This window comes from Bison bison, unplaced genomic scaffold, assembly GCF_000754665.1.
Source record: "Bison bison bison isolate TAMUID 2011002044 unplaced genomic scaffold, Bison_UMD1.0 scf7180017864146, whole genome shotgun sequence".
NCBI classification, from domain to species: Eukaryota; Metazoa; Chordata; class Mammalia; order Artiodactyla; family Bovidae; genus Bison; species Bison bison.
The window spans coordinates 5,901,639-5,921,467 of NW_011494718.1; the positions used below are offsets into that span (position 1 = coordinate 5,901,639).

The 19,829-nt window shown below is 39.1% G+C and overlaps 1 protein-coding gene across 5 annotated transcripts in view; it reads left to right on the forward strand.

The window, feature by feature from the left end:
• The window catches only part of LRBA (LPS-responsive vesicle trafficking, beach and anchor containing), a 758,995-nt gene that overhangs the window by 1,390 nt on the left and 737,776 nt on the right, over window positions 1-19,829 (forward strand). For 4 of the 5 annotated variants that reach the window (XM_010840760.1, XM_010840763.1, XM_010840762.1 and 1 more), the window contains exons 1-2: window positions 2-57; window positions 384-821. In XM_010840760.1, the coding sequence (XP_010839062.1) occupies window positions 603-821 (219 nt within the window). In that variant the 5' untranslated portion in view covers window positions 2-57; window positions 384-602. Of the gene's footprint in view, window position 1; window positions 58-383; window positions 822-19,829 lie in introns of those variants that run through there. The other variant, XM_010840761.1, reaches the window with a different exon arrangement.

Consider the following 19,829-nt stretch of genomic DNA (forward strand, 5'->3'; position numbering starts at 1 on the left):
CCCACCGCCGTCTCGCGGCTGCCGGGCGGGGGGCGAGGACGAGCCCCGAGTGTCTGGGTGAGGGGGAACTTCCCACCTCGAGGGTAGCTTTGGGACCCCTGCTTTCCTCCAGCCCCTTCCCGGCGACAGTTCTTCCGTGCACCTGTGAGGAGAGGTTGCCCTGCGCCTGGACCTGCGCGGGTGTGGGGGAGGAGGGAACCTGGTACGGGGCCTCCGGCTCCCGCCTGCGCTCGGAACCCCGCGCCTCGAGCCGCGGGGAAGCGGGTGGCTGGAAGCGGGGTGCTCGTAGGAACTGACTTGACGGACAGCAACTACTCCCCTCGCTCCCCGAAAACCCTACAACAAAACCGAGCCCCTTTAACATTGATCTGATCTTCCAATAGGGTTTGGCGTTATTGTCAGCCTCCGGGAGAGAGATTGGACAAACATTCTCCAGAATCAGCAGGGCGACGCCAAGGACTTTCCACACCAACTGCTCTTGGGGTTTCTCCACAGCTGGGAAGAGTGACCCTTTCCGTTTTGCGTGGCGTCCGTGTGCTTATTACTAGCGCGGCGACTGGGTCCCGGCGTGACTCTGAGTTGTCCTTTCCCTTGAACTCGCCATGGCCAGTGAAGACAATAATGTCCCATCCCCGCCACCAACAGGTGATGACGGGGGAGGTGGAGGGAAAGGAGAAGAAGCCCCTGCCGAAGGGGGTGCCTTGTCCCTGACACCAGGACTCCCCATCAGGGGTATCAGAATGAAATTTGCCGTGCTGACGGGCTTGGTTGAAGTTGGAGAAGTATCCAATAGGGATATTGTAGAAACTATCTTTAACCTGGTAAGTAGATCTCTATTTTACCAGCGTATCTTCTCAGTGGGTTGGAGAACAAGACCTGAAGCCATGTGCTTCACTCCGGCTGGTGATAGAAACAAAATTCTGCTGACCTAAGTTAATCACTTTGTGATATTTTTCAGCTTAAGGGGAATTATGTAAACTTACACCCTCCAGGTTTTGTGAAAGTGAGCAGATCCTTTGGTCCTAAGAAAATAATTGTTACCATGGAAGTATTATATGGAGGACTCCTATGGAGAAGTTTTATTCTATAATTTTTTTTTCTCCCATTGTGATATATATCTAAGTGTGCATTTCTCTTTGACATTTTAAATAAGTTCTTGTGCCCTTTTTTTGGAGTTGAGAAATAATGTAAAGGGTAGTTCTACCTACTCCTTTGTGAGTAAGTTATGTTTTGCCATAAATTTTGAACAGAAAATTCTTGTTCACAGGGCTGATGAAAGATTAATTTGCTGCAAAGTTAGCATTTATATTTAATTTCGATTAGTTTTATTTTTAGACGTAAGGAACAAAAGTCAAATTTTGGAATGAAATTTAGGGTTACATCTTTTGAAAATTGAATGGCAGTTTAAAAAGAGGATTGCAGCAGAAGTAGTATGGTTTTTATTTCTCTTGTGAATTCATGTTCTATCAGCAAAGCATATTTGGACGTTGGAAGTTGCTGGTTATACTGTGAGCTACGAATGTTATTTTTAAAAGGTGGATATGCCATACTTCCCTTTTCCTGTAGTCACAGAAATAGTTTTCATTTCTAATGGGGACTTTTTAGATTTCTTTATTTCAAGCTGTTGCCTGTCAATGTACAATAAATTTGGCTTTGATATTTCCCATTCTTCCACCTACTCACCTGTGTTACAAGATAATAGAAGGGAAGAAGTATGAATGTGCAGTAGTTGAATAACTGTTTAGCCCCTTTCCCCTTTGCTTCTGTTTTTTCAAGGTTAGGCTTGTTTTATTCAGGGCAGTTAATTATTTCCTTCACTAGACCTTTACTAATAGACTGGTTACCTGTGGTACAATTACTAGAATGAGAAAGTAGCTAGATGAAATTCACTTACCTATGGAATATGAAAATTTTGAACAATAGAGTATTTCTCTAGCAGTTTGTTGTATTGGGAGTTTATATGCAAAGACATACACACTTTAAAGTAGGTATATTGTGGAGATATTGAGATGTACACAAAATAGAACAGTGTAATAAGGTCTGGTGTCTGTTATCCAGTTTCAGTAGTTAAAAACATTTTGGGAATCTTGCGTGTATGTGGACTTTCACAGTTTGTGAATCTGAGGAAGATAAATGGCAAATTGATGTATTCCTTTATCTCAAGATAGACTTCAAAACTTTGCTTCTCGATTTTTCTTTTTCTAAACCTCATGTTTCTTGGATGTTAAAGAAAAATCTGTGGCAGTGATATAGTCCGTCATTAACTGTGTGTGTGACACCACATTCCTCTGGCAGAGGAGGATTGCAACTCCTCTGAATGTCCTCTGTGGAGGTGGATGACCAAACATGAGTGATTTGCATTTTACCATTAAGGAAAATCCAAATTCTGTAGTGATAGTTTATTTGCTGTCTAGAGTTCTAGACCTGGGTATGGATTTTAGGGTGATTGGTTAAGTCTTTGATAGCTGTCTGTGGGGCAACAGGTGTCTGAGTAAAAGGAGAGGGGAAAATCTGGTCAATTACATCTCCTCTTGACCAGCATTCTCTTCTCGTGTGCAGCAGAGAGAGCTGCTGAGAGGATTAGATTAGTTGTTTTCTTCTGTTCTTCCTTACAAGACTTCTCATGCTCCTACCCAGGTATCAGGGGTCTTGGCCAGTCTTTTAAAATCTTGGAAACTGAAAATGTTAGGAATCTCGTAAGCTAGTCCGTTTCAGTGTTGTTAGGATTGCTGCACTTAATATTTTCTAATTGATAGTTATCAGCCTTTGTCTCAGTTCTACTCGAAGAAGGAAGTTGTATTAACTAATAATAGGTGTGATTAAAAAAAAAGTTAGTGCAGTTTAGCACCAGCTAGGCAATGGGCCAGGTGCTTTACAAGTGTTTTTAAATCCTTTGCTCATCAAGTCTTTAACACATGGAGCTTACTTTATAGATGAGGAAACTGAGAGCCTGGCAGGTGAAGCAGATTGGTGATTCTTAGAATGACGACCCTTCTAGGAATACACCTGTTTCTTGAGTTGATGTAGAGTTGTTTGCTTTCCTGAACAGATATTTATAGCATAGGCATTGCTTTCCCCAAGCTAAGGACAGAAAAATCATTGGTCGTGCTAAAGGTGAATAGTGAAACTTTGTTCACATTTCATTTCTTCTTCTTCAACTAGCTTTCAAAAAACTGCTTAGAAAAGACCTAAAAAGTAAAAAAGAAAATTTCAGGTTCAGTTTTTTCAATCAGAATGTAGATGTAGAAGGTTGATGATTAGCTTTTTTTTTTTGGACACAGTATGTTGGATTAAAATTTTTTTAATTGTGAAAAATATCATACAGACAAAAGAATGTCTAAAATGTATAAGTAATAAGATATTATAACAATATCAGCCCCATTAAACTTCCATTTAACTTAAAGAATCAGCATGTTGCCAGTATCACTGAATCCTTATGCAAGCGTCTCCTTTATCATTCCTTCACTGGAGTTTTTGTTAGTAAGCTTATATAGCTTTTGTAACTTTTTCCTATTTTTCAGACATTTTATTAAAAATAGGTTATATTCTACCCATTCTTTCTAATTAATTACATGTTAGTTACTTTAATGGAGAAGGCAGTGGCAACCCACTCCAGTACTCTTGCCTGGGAAATCCCACGGACGAAAGAGCCTGGTGGGCTGCAGTCCATGGGGTCTCGAAGAGTTGAACACAACTGAGCGACTTCACTTTCACTTTTCACTTTCATTCACTGGAGAAGGAAATGGCAACCCACTCCAGTGTTCTTGCCTGGAGAATCCCAGGGACGGGGGAGCCTGGTGGGCTGCTGTCTATGGGGTTGCACAGAGTCGGACACGACTGAAGTGACTTAGCAGCAGCAGCAGCACACCTGTGTATTGAAGTGTTTCAGACTTGTGGTTTTACATTTTTCTTGTCACAATTTAAAAACATTTTATATTGTCTCCATCTGTATGCTAAAGTAATTTGTCAAACTTTTGGACCCAGAATAATTAAAGTTTTGGCATTTTCCTGGAACTTGCAGCTGAATTTAAGGCTTCCACCAAGTGTTTATAGGAAGTCAATGCTATTTAATTCAAGAATGATGTTTTCCATGGGCTGGTGACAAGTACACATTTTCATGAATTTTTTTTTTTCTTTACAATTAACTGTACCATTATATTTAGATGTTAAAGCTTCAGGATTTCCTAGGCAGTTCAGTGGTTAGGACTTGCACTTTCTTGCCATGACTTGGGTTCAATCACTGGTTAGGGAACTAAGGTCCTGGAAACTGTGTGGTGAGTGTGGCCAAAAAAAAAAAAAGTAAAGCTTAGAAGGTGGAATATAGTTCTTTATTACTCATTATGTGGCATTTGATACAGGTTCTGCAAAATATTAATGCTGCAAACTCTTGATACATACAGTAGCTGGGCAGATCCTACAGAGGCTTCATTTATATTGACTCTGTGTGAAGAGTATACTTGTGGGGCAGCTACTGTTCCATTTTAGCTGGTTGTTGTCCTGCAGTAACATGAGCCCAGTGATGTATGAACCTTTTGATTTTTCAAGAACTGGAGATCTAGATTAAGAAACATTTAAAATATCAAATTAAAATATTAAAAAATACTTTCTGGGACACATGAAATGGCAGGCAGTTTCTTTTCAAGCTTTTATCTGAACCTTTATTAGAAAGGTTCTAATGTATTGTGTTTCTATTTTGATGTGCATATCTAGAATTATTTCCTTCATAATACCTAAAACCTGACATAATTTAAGGGTTAAGAGTAATCTATTCTAATAGAAACATGGTTAATGGCCTTCTCCTCCATATTAGTTTGTACTTCATGTTGTGATAGAAGACTCAAAGTGGTTTAAGTACAATAAAAAGGATTTATAGGCTCATTTATCTGGAGTCTAAAAGTAGGGGAAGTTATATAGTAACAGTAATATTAAAGACCAGTTTCTTTCTTTTTTATTTTTTTAATTTTATTTTATTTTTAAACTTTACAATATTGTATTAGTTTTGCCAAATATCGAAATGAATCCGCCACAGGTATACCTGTGTTCCCCAACCTGAACCCTCCTCCATCCCCACACCCTCCCCCTGGGTCATCCCAGTGCACCAGCCCCAAGCATCCAGCATCGTGCCTCGAACCTGGAGTGGCGACTCGTTTCATACATGACATTATACATGTTTCACTGCTATTCTCCCAAATCTCCCTACCCTCACCCTCTCCCTCTCCCACAGAGTCCATAAGACTGATCTATACATCAGTGTCTCTTTTGCTGTCTCATACACAGGGTTATTGTTACCATCTTTCTAAATTCCATATATATGCGTTAGTAAAGACCAGTTTCTTTCTGTTGCCCTTGCCCTTTCTGTGATGTCAGGTTTAATCTGTTGCTGTTCCCCTCATGCTGGTAGAATGGTTGCCGGTCGTCCTTGGGGCCGTATGTATTCTTGTTCAGGTCACTTGGGAGAGAGCACCTGTCCTAACATTCCGAACAAGAGTCCTGATTGGACCACTGAAGCAGTGCTAGTGGCCTTTGGAATGTGCTGATTGGCTTAAGAAAACCATGGCCAACTGCTTTACCTAAGGATCCAGTCAGTTTCCTCTAAAGTATTTGGGCTGTTTGGGGAGGGATGGATACACAAATAAAGATCTGGGTAAAACATTCAAAGTGTGAATGGATTCTGGATAGGCAACGCGTAATGTCCGTTTTGGAGAAGGAAATGGCAACCCACTCCAGTGTTCTTGCCTGGAGAATCCCGGGGACTGGGAATCCTGTTGGGCTGCCGTCTATGGGGTCGCACAGAGTCGGACACGGCTGAAGCGACTTAGCAGCAGCAGCAGCAGCAATGTCTGTTACTCTCCTTTACAAATGCATAATAATAGAACAGGGTTTCCCTGGTGGCTCAGACCTAAACAATCTGGTTATAATGCAGGAGACTCAGTTTTGCTCCCTGGGTTGGGAAGATCCCACGGAGAAGGGAATGGCTACCCACTGCAGTATTCTTGCCTGGAGAATTCCATGCACAGAGAAGCCAGGCGGGCTGAAGTCCATGGGGTATCAAAGAATGGTACATGACCGAGCAACTGAATAGTAATATTAATGATATTTGTGTAAAGAGAAAAAAAAATGCTATCTTAACCCCCTGTCGTGCTCTTGAGCAAGTTGTTTTAACCTTTGTGCCTTGTTCCCCAGCTCTGCAATGGGGAAGCTATATTATAGCAAGAGTTAAATGAGTAAATACTCTCTCAGTTGTGCTGGACTGTTTGTGACCCCGTGAACTGCAGCCCCCCAGGCTCCTCTGCCCATGGGATTTTCCAGGCAAGGAGAGTGGAGTGGTTTCCCATTTCCTTCTCCAGGGGATCTTTCCGACCCAGGGATTGAACCTGAATCTCCTGCACTGCAGGTAGATTTCTTTTCTGACTGAGCTGCCAGGGAAACCCTTATAAAACACTTAAAATAGTGTGTGGCACAAGTACAGTGTTTGTAATTTTGGATAGTTAATCATCATATCCACCCTTACCTTACAGTTTTGTCATCGCTACTTGTAGAGGTGTGTGTGATTGCGTGCATGCTAAGTTGCTTCCGTTGTGTCTGATTCTTTGTGACCCTATTTACTGCAGCCCACCAGGCCCCTTTGTCTGTGGGATTCTTCAGGCAAGAATACTGGAGTGGGTTGCCATGACCTTCTCCAGGAGATCTTCCCAACCAGGGATTGGACCTGTGTCTTTTACATCTCCTGCATTGGCAGGCAGTTTCTTTAGAGGTGACTTGATTTTTTTTTTTTTTTTTGAGGTGACTTGATTTTAAACATCTTTATTGAAGTATAATTTACATACCATACAGTTCACTTGTTTAAAGTTGTATAGTTCAGTGATTTTTAGTAGGTTTCCAGAGTCGTACAAGCATTACCACAATCTAATTTTAGAATATTTACATCCTGTGTTCACGACATTTTATAGTTTTAGCTCTTATATTAGCCCTATGATCTATTTTGAGTTAATTTTTGTATGATGTGAAAGAAATGTAAGATAAGGGTCTAAATTCATTTTTTTGTCTCACTGCCATTTGGTGAAAAGGCTGTTCTTGTTTTTTTTTTTTTTAATAATTTATACTAATCTTATATCCTACACAGATACAGTTAAAATTTTCTATCTCATGCATTCTTTTTTTTATTTTTTTTTCATGCATTCTTATTAGATGTCCATAGGACATTTAGAAAAACTGGCTGAAAGATACAAATTACTAATTTTCAAAAAGTAGAATTCTTTTATTTTGTGTGTGATTCAGTTATACATATGCACATATATTTTTGAAATTATTTCCATTGTAGGTTTTTACACGATACTGACTAGTTCCCTGTGCTGTATGGTAAACCTTTGTTGCTTGTTGCATATCTATTTTTTAAAGTTAGAAATCTTGCATTCTATTCATACTAAGTCGAACAAGTGGAATCAAAATGTTGATCCTTTCCCATTAAATTGCCTTGGCATCTTTGTCAAAAATCAGTTGATCATAACTGTAAAGATTTATCTGAACTCTTAATTTTTTTCCATTTTCTAAAGGTCAGTTTTTACATTAGTACCAAACCATCTTGATTACTATAGCTTGTAGTAAGTTTTCAAAAATAGGGCTGTATGTCCTTTTTGTTTTTCTTTTCTGAGATTGTTGGCTGTTCTGGGCCCTTTGTATTTCCATATAAGTTGTAGGATGAACTCAATCAATTTCTGTTAAAAAAAAAAAAAAAAAAAGGAATGTATTTTGATTTATTTAGGTCATTTCTTTCATCAATGTTTTGTATATGAGGAGATGAATTATTTTTGAATATATATATATATTTTGGTGCTGCTATTAAAATGCTCCTTTAGGTGTCTTTGTGCATTGAAATTTCCAGCAGAGGAATAAATAGTTTAAAGTATATGAACATTATGTAGCTCACGAGTAGATATTTTTAGCTTGTCTATTAATGTTAAAAATTAAGAGAGAGATGGGTGCATTTGTGCATTTTAATTGGAGAAGGCAATGGCACCCCACTCCAGTACTCTTGCCTGGAAAATCCCATGGATGGAGGAGCCTGGTAGGCTGCCGTCCATGGGGTCGCTAGGAGTCTGGCACGACTGAATGACTTCAGTTTCACTTTTCACTTTCATGCATTGGAGAAGGCAATGGCAACCCACTCCAGTGTTCTTGCCTGGAGAATCCCAGGGATGGGGAAGCCTGGTGGGCTGCCATCTATGGGGTCACACAGAGTCAGACACGACTGAAGTGACTTAGCAGCAGCAGCGCATTTTAATAACATGGATTTTAAGAAATGATAAAATTTATAACTTAGGCCCCTGCAGATATACAGTCTTGTTTCTGTTTTGAATAGGTCCAGTTTGAACTGGGAAATCATTTGGGAACTGAAAAAGTCAGAGTGTTTTTTTGTTGTTTCATAGAAAGGGAAACTGAGTAAGCTTTTTGTTTCACATACTGATTTAGCTGAACTAATCAAATACATTTAATTTTTATATTATATTACCTCTTTTTATATATAGCTTCATTAAAATATTTATAATGCTTTTTTATGTTTGAAGAAGAATGTCCAGAATACATTTTGTTTTATAGGACTTATTTTAGATATAGAATAAATTGCTTATCTTTGTACCTCCAGAACTTCTCACAGTGTTTCTTGGTACTTTGAAAGTGTGTGTTAAATGGAAGTGTCTTAATCTCATTATTAAATAAGTTGCAATCATTAGGAAGTCTAGTCTCTATTATTCTTTTCTGCAACAGGTAAAACCTTAATGCATATTTCTTTTGTTGTTGTTGTTCAGTCGCTCAGTCGTGTCTGACTCTTTGTGACCCCACGGATTGCAGCACGCCAGGCTTCCCTGTCCCTCACAATTTCCCTGAGTTTGATCAAACTCACGTCCATTGAATCGGTGATGCCATCCAACCATCTTATCCTCTGTCATCCCCTTCTTCTCCTGCCCTCTTTCCCAGCATCAGGGTCTTTTCCAGTAAGTCAGCCCTTTGCATCAGGTGGCCATAGTATTGAAGCTTCAGCTTCAGCATCAGTCCTGCCAGTGAATATTCAGGACTGATTTCCTTTAGGATTGATTTCTTTTATTATTTTCTGACTATTTCTTATGATGATACTTGTCAAGAAGCTTGCATTTTTCATTATATAATTTTGAGTTACCTCAGTATCTATTTTACCCCTAAGAAGAAGAATTTCATTATTTTCAAAATAGTCTATTATAACTTGCTCTTAAAGTAGTTTTTTCCTTTTACTCTAGTATTATTTCATTAGATCTCACCTAACAGAATGTGTAGTCAGACACCTACCTCTGAGTAAATTTCCAGTGAGTCTTTGGCTTAAAAGCTATTGGGAAAATATATGAAATAAAAAACAAAAGGAAATGGTACAAAGAAAAACACTGCTGAGAGTACACAGATTCTTTTTAATTGACTAATTTCATAAAATGCTTTGAGTTTTAGATTTTAAAACTTTTTTTTGATGTGTGTAAATCTGTTTTGATTCTTCAAAAGATCTAATTGGATTTGTCCTAGAATAATTTGTGATTGAGATGTGCTTTGTGAAGTACAGAATTTCTTGTTGTTGGAGGTTTTAGAAGATTGCATATTGGGGATATTACAGAGTAGATTCTTACTTTGGTTAAGAGATTAGACACCACATTATGTGACTATCTCGTGTTCTTGTTCTGAGTTTTGTTGTCTCTATTAACACCTAGGTTTTCGCATTTACTTCTTAGACTTCTCTTGCCCAGACTAAGTAATTTGTGTTCTATAAAAATTAGTTTTAGAGGAAAGGGGCTGCATTTTCTCTATAGATTCTTACAGAAAGATGAAGAACTGAGGTCTCAATTAACTGCGTTTTGTTAGAGATAAATCTATTGCTTGAGAACTGAGAAAGATTTTCTCCTTGCCTAATAAGATCTTTGTTCATGAATAATGACTTTAGTGTAGTACTTTTATTTATAAACTACACTAAATCTTTTAAAGCTATGGCTTCTGGTGAAGTATTTAGCTTTGTTGTTTCTAATGAAAATATTTTTCTCATAAAGTAATATAAATATATTATCTCAAGTTCTATATATAGTACCTAATTGAATCCAGTCTTTATCATATTTGGGCTTTAATATCTTGAATAAAAATAATCATTATATCTTAGAGCTTATAAATACACACATACACACGTAAAACTTTTTACGCAGCACATTTTTTTTGAAAGTGTGGATTTGATGTTAGTACATGAAACTTAAGTCAGTCCTGATAGTAATATGATAATTAATCAATTTCAAATGGGGTATCATATCTTTTCTAGAAACAGAGTAGGCACCAGTGAGGCTCTCTGGTATCTAAAATGGAGAAAATATTAACTATTAAAGAAAATTATATAAAGATATTAGAAAGTTATTATTAACATTATCATCAACCTGTTTTTTTAGATAATAAAATTGTGAAATTAATAGATATCGTTTTTTATCATTACTGAAACTCATCAGGGGGGAATGTCTTTGCAAATCTTCATCTGTACTTACAGATGTTCAGATACTTAATACTGTGGGAAAAGTGTTGGTACAGCATGGGTTTGAACTGTGTGGATCCACTTACATGTGGGCTTTTTTCAATAGTAAGTACTATAGTACTTCACGATCCATGCTGGTTGATCCAAGGATGTAGAGGAACCTCATATAGGAAGGGCTGACTTCACGTTATATGTGAATTTTGAGCTGCATGGAGGGTTGGCCCCCGCAATCCTCGAATTGTTCAAGGGTCAACTGTAGTTCTTGTAATCATTAAACCAAGCACTATTTGCATTAGAGGAAAGTAGTTCTGTAAATTTTCATGTTTTCTTAAGATTTTTATTGTATTAGAAAGGATTTCTCTTTCTTTTGGAAGAAATTACATATGAACCAACATCACTTCCACACTATAGCTGCATGTTCTCCTGTTTAATGATCCTGTAGGAGGTGATTCAAGGCGAAGATATAAGTTATAGCAGATTGGACTGTGCTGTTGTAATACTCACTTTATAAATGATGAAACAGAGGATAAGTAGCTTGCTTACATCAGTGGGCAAGTAATATTGCTGAGATTCAAACTCAGGGAATCTACAACCTGAGCTCTAAACAGTAACCGTATATAGTGTATAGCTGCAAAGAACCTTAAATGTGAAATAGTGACTTTCATCTTCCAATAGGCATCTTTCAATCAAGTAATTGAATAGTATCTGTTTAATCAGATTGTTTAAAACATGCCTAACATAGTCAAGATTTAGCTTGTGGCATTTAGGGTTTGTTTGTTTTTCCCCTTTAAATCTAAAATGTGTATTAGGAAAGGGGAGTTTTTAAGGAATGTGATATTAAAATTGAATGGAATTAATGACAGAGTTTGCTTCCCTGGTGGCTCAGATGGAAAGAATCTTCTCACAGTGTGGGAGACCTGGGTTTGATCCCTGGTTCGGGAAGATCCCCTGGAGAAGGAAATGGCAACCCACTCTAGTACACTTGCCTAGAAAAATCCGATGAACGGAGGAGCCTGGTGGGCTACAGTCCATGGAATCAGACACGACTGAGTGACTTCATAGTTAGGCGCCTTCATGGTGGCTTAGCAGTAAAGAATCCCCCTGCAATACAGGAGATGTAGGAGATGCGGGTTTGATCCCAGGGTCAGAAAGATCTCCTGGAGAAGGAAACGGCAACCCAGTGCAGTATTCTTGCCTGGGAAATCCCACGGATAGAGGAGACTAGTGGGCTACAGTCCACGGTGTCACAAAAGAGCAGGACACGACTTAGTGAGTAAACAACAATGATTCAAAATACTGGAGTCTTACTCTCACAGTCCATATGTAGCTAGGTAAGCCTGCAAATTGAAATGACCTTGAATACTGATCTATAAAAAAGTGACGTTTTTTAATCATCTTTTTTGTCTTACATACTGACCACACTGAGTGCGTAATAAGTTCAGTTCAGTTGCTCAGTCGTGTCTGACGCTTTGAGACCCCATGGACTGCAGCATGCCAGGCTTCCCTGTCCATCACCAACTCCTGGAGTTTACTCAAACTCATGTCCTTCGAGTCAGTGATGCCATCCAGCCATCTCATCCTCTGTCATCCCCTTCTCCTCCTGCCTTCTGTCTTTCCCAGCATCAGGGTCTTTTCCAGTGAGTCAGTTCTTTGCACCAGGTGGCCAAAGTATTGGAGTTTCAGCTTCAGCATCAGTCCTTCCAATAAATATTCAGGACTGATTTCCTTTAGAATGGACTGGTTGGATCTCCTTGCTGTGCAAGGGACTCTCAAGAGTCTTCTCCAACGCCACAGTTCAAAAGCATCAATTCTTCGGTGCTCAGCTTTCTTTATAGTCTAACTCTCAGATCTATACATGACTACTGGAAAAACCATAGCTTTGACTAGACAGACCTTTGTTGGCAAAGTTATGTGTCTGTTTTTTAATATGCTGTCTAGGTTGGTCATAGCTTTTCTTCCATGGAGCAAGCATCTTTTAATTTCATGGCTGCAGTCATGATCTGCAGTGATTTTGAAGCCCCCCAAAATAAAGTCTGTCACTGTTTCCAATGCTTCCCCATCTGTTTGCCATGAAGTGATGGGACTGGATGCCATGATCTTAGTTTTCTGAATGTTTAGTTTTTTTTTTTTTTTTAATCTAACACCTGGGATTTTAAGTTTTATTCAATTTTAATTAAACAGCCAAATACGCTGGAGGGTATTGTACTGAACACAGGGGTTAGTGGTGGACTCCAGAGGAGAAATCACTCCAGGGTGAGACTGGTTGGCCTTGCCCACAGTTGGCTCTAACAGCTGTCTTCTCCCCCCAAAATGCACACGCACGCACACACACACACACACACACACACACACCCTGACAGACATACACACACTCACAGCCTTTTCCGGGGGGAGGAACTCTCCTTGGATCTACTCCCACCCAGCCTGCTCTTGAAGGGGTGGGGGAAGCAGAGGGCATCACCACAGACCCAGTGGAGAGGGTAACTGCTGCTGCTAAGTCACTTCAGTCATGTCCAACTCTGTGTGACCCCATAGACGGCAGCCCACCAGGCTCCCCCGTCCCTGGCATTCTCCAGGCAAGAACACTGGAGTGGGTTGCCATTTCCTTCTCCAATGCATGAAAGTGAAAAGTGAAAGTGAAGTCGCTCAGTCGTGTCTGACTCTATCGACCCCATGGACTGCAGCCTACCAGGCTCCTCCATCCATGGGATTTTCCAGGCAAGAGTACTGGAGTGGGGTGCCATTGCCTTCTCCATGAATGTTGAGTTTTAAGCCAACTTTTTCACTCTCCTCTTTCACCTTCATCAAGAGGCTCTTTAGTCCTTCTTCACTTTCTGCCATAAGGATGGTGTCATCTGTGTATCTGAGGTTATTAATAGTTTTGCGAGCAATCCTGATTCCAGCTTGTGCTTCATCCAGCCTGGCATTTTGCATGATGTACTCTGCATATAAGTTAAATAAGCAGGGTGACAATATACAGACTTGACATACTCCTTTTCCTATTTGGAACCAGTCTGTTGTTCCATATCCAGTTATGACTGTTGCTTCCTGACCTGCATACACATTTCTCAGGAGGCAGGTCAGGTGGTCTGGTATTCCTGTCTCTTTAAGAATTTCCCCCAGTTTATTGTGATCCACACAGTCAAAGGCTTTGGCATAGTCAATAAAGCAGAAGTAGATGTTTTTCTGGAACTCTCTTGCTTTTTCCATGATCCAACAGATGTTGGCAATTTGATCTCTGGTTCCTCTGCCTTTTCTAAAACCAGCTTGAACATCTGGAAGATCTCGGTTCACGTACTGTTGAAGCCTGGCTTGGAGAATTTTGAGCATTACTTTGCTAGCGTGTGAGATGAGTGCAATTGTGCAGTGTTTGAGCGTTCTTTGGTATTGCCTTTCTTTGGGATTAAAATGAAAACTGACCTTTTCCAGCCCTGTAGCCACTGCTGAGTTTTCCAAATTAGCTGGCATATTGAGTGCAGCACTTTCACAGCATCATTTTGAGGATTTGAAATAGCTCAACTGGAATTCCATCACCTCCACTAGCTTTGTTCACATTAAAATCTTATTCAAGTTGATTCTTTGATATCTTACTTGAAAATTTAAACTCCAGTTAAATTCACACTCTAATCTGTAAAAAATAAATAAATAAATAACCTGCCCTATAAATTTGGTAACTTTATTCAGTAAATATACCAGGGAAGCAAATCAACTTCCTGTTGTAGTGATGCTTCCTGAGGCCCACTTAACTTTGTATTCCAGGATGTCTGGCTCTAGGTGAGTGATCACACCATCGTGGTTATCTGGGTCAGCAGATCCTTTTTCTATAGTTGTTCTGTGTATTCTTGCCACCTCTTCTTAATATCTGTGCTTCTTTTAGGTCCATACCATTTCTGTCCTTTATTGTGCCCATCTGTGCAAGGATGATGCTTGTTAATCAGTTATGTGTGTGTGCGCTCCATGTGCTCTGTTGTATCTGACTCTCTGTGACTCCATGGACTGAAGCCTGTCAGGCTTCTCTCTCCATGGAATTTTTCAGGCAAATACTGGAGTAGGTTGCCATTTCCTACTCCAGGGGATCTTCCCAACTGAGGGATTGAATCCCATTTCTGGAGTCTCCTGTGTTGGCCAGGGTTTTTTTTTTTTTAACCACTGTGCCACCTAGAAAGCCCTATTAATCGGTTACAGGAGAGAATACCAATTATTGTCTTTCCTATTGTGAAGATGTATTAATGGTCCTCTACCCAGGGACGGGGGAGCCTGGTGGGCTGCCTTCTATGGGGTTGCGCAGAGTCAGACATGACTGAAGCGACTTAGCAGCAGCAGCAGCAGTATTCAAATAATCTTTACTGGAAGTTGATTTGCTTCCCTGGTATATTTACTGAATAAAGTTACCAAATTTATAGGGCAGGTTATTTATTTATTTATTTATTTTTTACAGATTAGAGTGTGAATTTAACTGGAGTTTAAATTTTCAAGTAAGATATCAAAGAATCAACTTGAATAAGATTTTAATGTGAAACATTTTTACATATTGCTATTTTGACTAGACTTATTGCTATTTTGACTAAACTTATGATTTCATAATATGACACTGCTCTTGTGAAACAAGTAAATATCTATTTCCAGTGGGGCTGATCCATTCATTCATTGAGTGAATATTTATAGGGCAGAAATAGTGTGCCAGGTATGGTATTGGGAACAGAAAATGAACAAGACAAATATAGACCTCGTCTTTATGGAGCTTAAAGTCTAAGTTCTTTATCTTCTACGTACCCCATTTCTTCAACTGTTCTTATATCCTTCACTTCGTTTTGATTTATTTTCTGATATTTCACAAGTACAGTCTGCTCTTATTCCTGTGTGTTGATTCTCTGAGCACGTTAATTATCTTTGTGATTTTTATATATTAACCATATTGATCACATTAATAAGAGAGGATGATGATGTCTGTTCTATATTTTTCACAGGGAATTCTTTTATCTTACCTATCTAAGCCACCTAGAAGGATAATCTAATGCCAGGAGGCAAGTGAAATACAATGTGATATTTGCTTCTTTTACTATATTATCACCTTATCTGGAATGAAGTGTCATGTGGATGAATTATTAATATACTTTTACCAATACATTTCTGTTTTGATATTTTCCACTAGGACTAAATTTGAAATGTTTTTTCAAATTTTTTCTGTTTGAACAGAGTATATTGACTGTTATTGGAACCTTAATAACCTTGCATCATTAATATGAATGCTTGTCCTTGGGATACTGGGTATCCTTTCCCTCTTCTGCGTCTCTGGCACTACCCTAGTCCAGGTGCTCATCATTTTTTGCCTGCATAGTTAAAAAATTGTCTGTCCTGTTTCTCTGTTGTTTTCTCCTTTCAAAAACCCTCCACAACTGCTGGTGTGTTCATCTAGAGGGCAAATCTGACCTTTGGTTTTCCTTCCGAAATCATTCTGTAGTTTTTTCGTTCTCTTTTGGACACAGGTGGTTTAAACCTGAATCCTGTTTGCTCTGTTATACTGTGTGACTATTAATTTAAGTTGGGTGTTCATATTAAGTCGTAGAGAATGGCCAGTTAATGAAATTTCTCAGGAATTGTGTTTATTGAAAAACTAGCTCATGATAATCAGAAACATTGAAAAGAATGATAAGCTTTGAGAAAATGAAGCATCTTAAAACTTTATCCTTCATTTAACAGTGCATACTTCATTTGATTTTGATCATTAGTTTCCCTGTGTGTCAAATGGTATATAGTAACTTGTATTTGTTTAAGATATCCACCAATCAGTTTTCTTTCTATTCTTTTTCATAACCAGGAGAAAAACGAAATGACTGGTTCTTTAATATTTAGGGAATCATACACCTAATTTGTAATTAATAAATATTCTTAATTTGTATTGTGTTTTGTTCATGACTTTTTAAATTAGTACCTTAGTCTGAGGGCAGTAGTATGAAAGAAAAAAAAAATTAAGTAGTAATTTTTTTACTTGTTAGTATCTTGAAAAGATTTGGAAAAAGTTTAGCATTAAATCAGATAGTTAAAATGAAAAACTTTGGCATATGTTTGGGAGTTTCATTTATTCTAAATTCTCATTACTATGGAATGTAATGTTGGATGTCCTAATTAATAATTTTTATTAATACCTGAGTTTGAAAAGTCTCGTACTTTGAAATGACAATTTTAATAGTTGTTTTTTTTTTATCTGTTGATCTTTATTGTCTCTGATACTTATCTTCTGAATCACTTGGGGATACTTTTGCATTTTCCTTCTTCTCTACCTTGCTCACATCAGACTTAGATTTCTTTTTTTTTTTTTTTTAAACCACTGAGACTGCTTAAGAGTCTTCCCATTTCATAAAGAACAGTGTTTTCTTATTCCCTTCTGGACTTAGGTGGAGTTTTCTGGAGCTCTGCTCTGGCTGCTATATGTGATGCTAAAATGGGAAAGACAAAATGACTATTTCCATTATCTACATCTATGAGATAATAGCTAGTATTTATTGAGTGGGTTTGGGATCTACTCGGAGAAGGCGATGGCACCCCACTCCAGTACTCTTGCCTGGAAAATTGCATGGACGGAGGAGCCTGGTAGGCTGCAGTCCATGGAGTCGCGAAGAGTTGGACACGACTGAGCGACTTCACTTTCGCTTTTCACTTTCACGCATTGGAGAAGGAAATAGCAGCCCACTCCAGTGTTCTTGCCTGGAGAATCCCAGGGACGGGGGAGCCTGATGGGCTGCCGTCTATGGGGTTGCACAGAGTCGGACACGACTGAAGTGGCTTAGCAGTTAGCAGAGATCTAGTAGATTCTACTGTTCTAGTAGAGTAGTTTAGTCCATTCTGTTTAGTCCTATTTAGTCCATTCTGGTCCCTTTCCTCTTGTTTTTCTCTCTGCCTAGAATGATCTCCTTTCAGTTATCTAATTATATATATCAACAAACAATATAATATAAATATAAATTATAATTTTTGTATATTGAACTTGTGTTTTTTTATACTCATTTTTTGATAGTTTCTTTTCCTTAGTCATATGTCTTATATCTTTATTTTCTTAAACATTAATATTTTAATATTGTATATCTAATCATTTTTATTTTTTTCAGTGTTTCTTGGGAGTTTGTCTTCTTCATTATTTAAAATAACAATGAGTTTGTTTTATGGACTTTTATTTGTGTGCATAGTTTGAGGTCTAGTTTGCAGTGTGCTCATACTGGTAGCATTGGTGTTTGCTTCTGTCATGCTTCAATGTCTTCAACTCAGAATATCTTGAAACTAAATTTTTACTGTGAGTTTTGTTAGATCTCACAGCTAGTATGAGTTTGGAGTGAGAGGAGGGAGCCTTCTTTTTTTTTTTCTTCTACCCAGGTTGAGACAGGCAGAGTCCACTGTCCTGTGATGAGTTGACAGTGTTGCTTTTCAAATTCCCCATCTTGTTTAGGCCCCACGCTCTTTGTCCTTTTCCCTCTTAGCAGTCCCTGTAGACCCAGTTTCTCCACTGCTAGAAGGTTGGTGGGTGCTCCCAGGCTAGATACTGGACTCAGTGCTCACTGAGACTTAGTTGTTTTTTCCCTCCAGATATTTTCCTTGGTTCCTTTCTAGCTCAACCATTCATGAAAAAAAAAATTTTTTTTTTTGTTTAACATTTCAGCATTTTAAGGAATTCTGAACGAGTGTGTTTCTGGACATCTAAGACTTCTGGATTGCCAGAAATGGATCTTATTTCTTCCTCCAGTTATCTATATGAGCCTCTCCTTCATTCCCTTAAGGTCTCTGTTTAGACGTTACTTTATTAGAGATCCTTTACCTATTGCCGGGCTTCCCTGGTGGCTCAGATGGTAAAGCTGCTGCTGCTGCTGCTAAGTCGCTTCAGTCGTGTCCGACTCTGTGCGACCCTATAGACGGCAGCCCACCAGGCCCCGCTGTCCCTGGGATTCTCTAGGCAAGAACACTGGAGTGGGTTGCCATTTCCTCCTGTAATGCATGAAAGTGAAAAGTGAAAGTGAAGTTGCTCAGTCGTGTCCGACCCTCAGCGACCCTATGGACTGCAGCCCACCAGGCTCCTTCATCCATGGGATTTTCCAGGCAAGAGTACTGGAGTGGGGTGCCATTGCTTTCTTCGAGATGGTAAAGCGTCTGCCTGCAATGCGGGAGATCTGGGTTCGATCCCTGGGTTAGGAAGATCCCCTGGAGAAGGCAATGGCAATCCACTCCAGCACTCTTGCCTGGAAAATCCCATGGATGGAGGAGCCTGACAGGCTACAAGGCTACAGTCCATGGGGTCGCAGAGTCGGACACGACTGAGTGACTTCACTTTCACTTTCACTTTACCTTTTGCCAGTTGAGTACCGTCATCGTCACTCTACCTGCTGTATCCTGCTTTATCTTTATAGCATTTATCTCCATTAGATATTTGTTTATTTTGTGTTTGCTTATATTAGAAAATAAGCTCCGTTTGTAAGTTTACCATGTTATCGTCATTGCTTAAAATAATGCCTGATACATATTTGGTGTTTAGTATTAATAAGCAGGGGCTTTGCTGGTGGCTCAGGTGGTAAAGAATCTGCTTGCAATGCAGGAGACCGGGGTTTGATCTCTGTGTCAGGAAGGTCCTTTGGAGATAGAAATGGCAACCCGTTCCAGTATTCTTGCCTAGAGAATTCTATGGAATAAGTGTGCTTAATGCTGTAAATGGATTCTCTCTTTTAATCCTCATTTTAACCCTGTGAGGTAGGTGATATTACCCTCTCCATTTTAAAGATGTGAGGCGTCTTAGCTTTGCAGAGTTAAGTAAGTTGTCCAGGGTCGCACAGTAAGTGGCAGAGGAAGTTGAAGTTGAACCCCAGGCAGTTTGGCTTCAGATTAACCTGTTCTAACCGCTGTACTTTGGTGGTGGTAGTGATGTTGCTTCTTTAGATGGTTTGTATGACACTGGTATAATTCTAGAGTTCAGCTCTGCTTTGTGTCCCATTGTTTCTTTGGGAAAATACATTCTCTATTTCAAATAATTGATTTTTAGATACAAGTTTGGACCTTAATAGGTAACTTGGAAAGCTTATGCAGTGCAGTGGTCTCCCCTTACTTTGAGGATTACTTTCTAAGACCCCAATGGATACCTGAAGCCGTAGATAGTACCAAATCCTGTATACACTTTTTTTTCTTCTACACATGCATACCTATGCTTTAATTTATAAATGAGACGCAGTAGGAGATCATCAGCAGTGGCATAATAAGGTAGAGCAGTTGCAGCAGTGCACTGTGATCAGTGTTACGTGAATGTGTTCTCTCTCGCCCGCTCAGAATATCC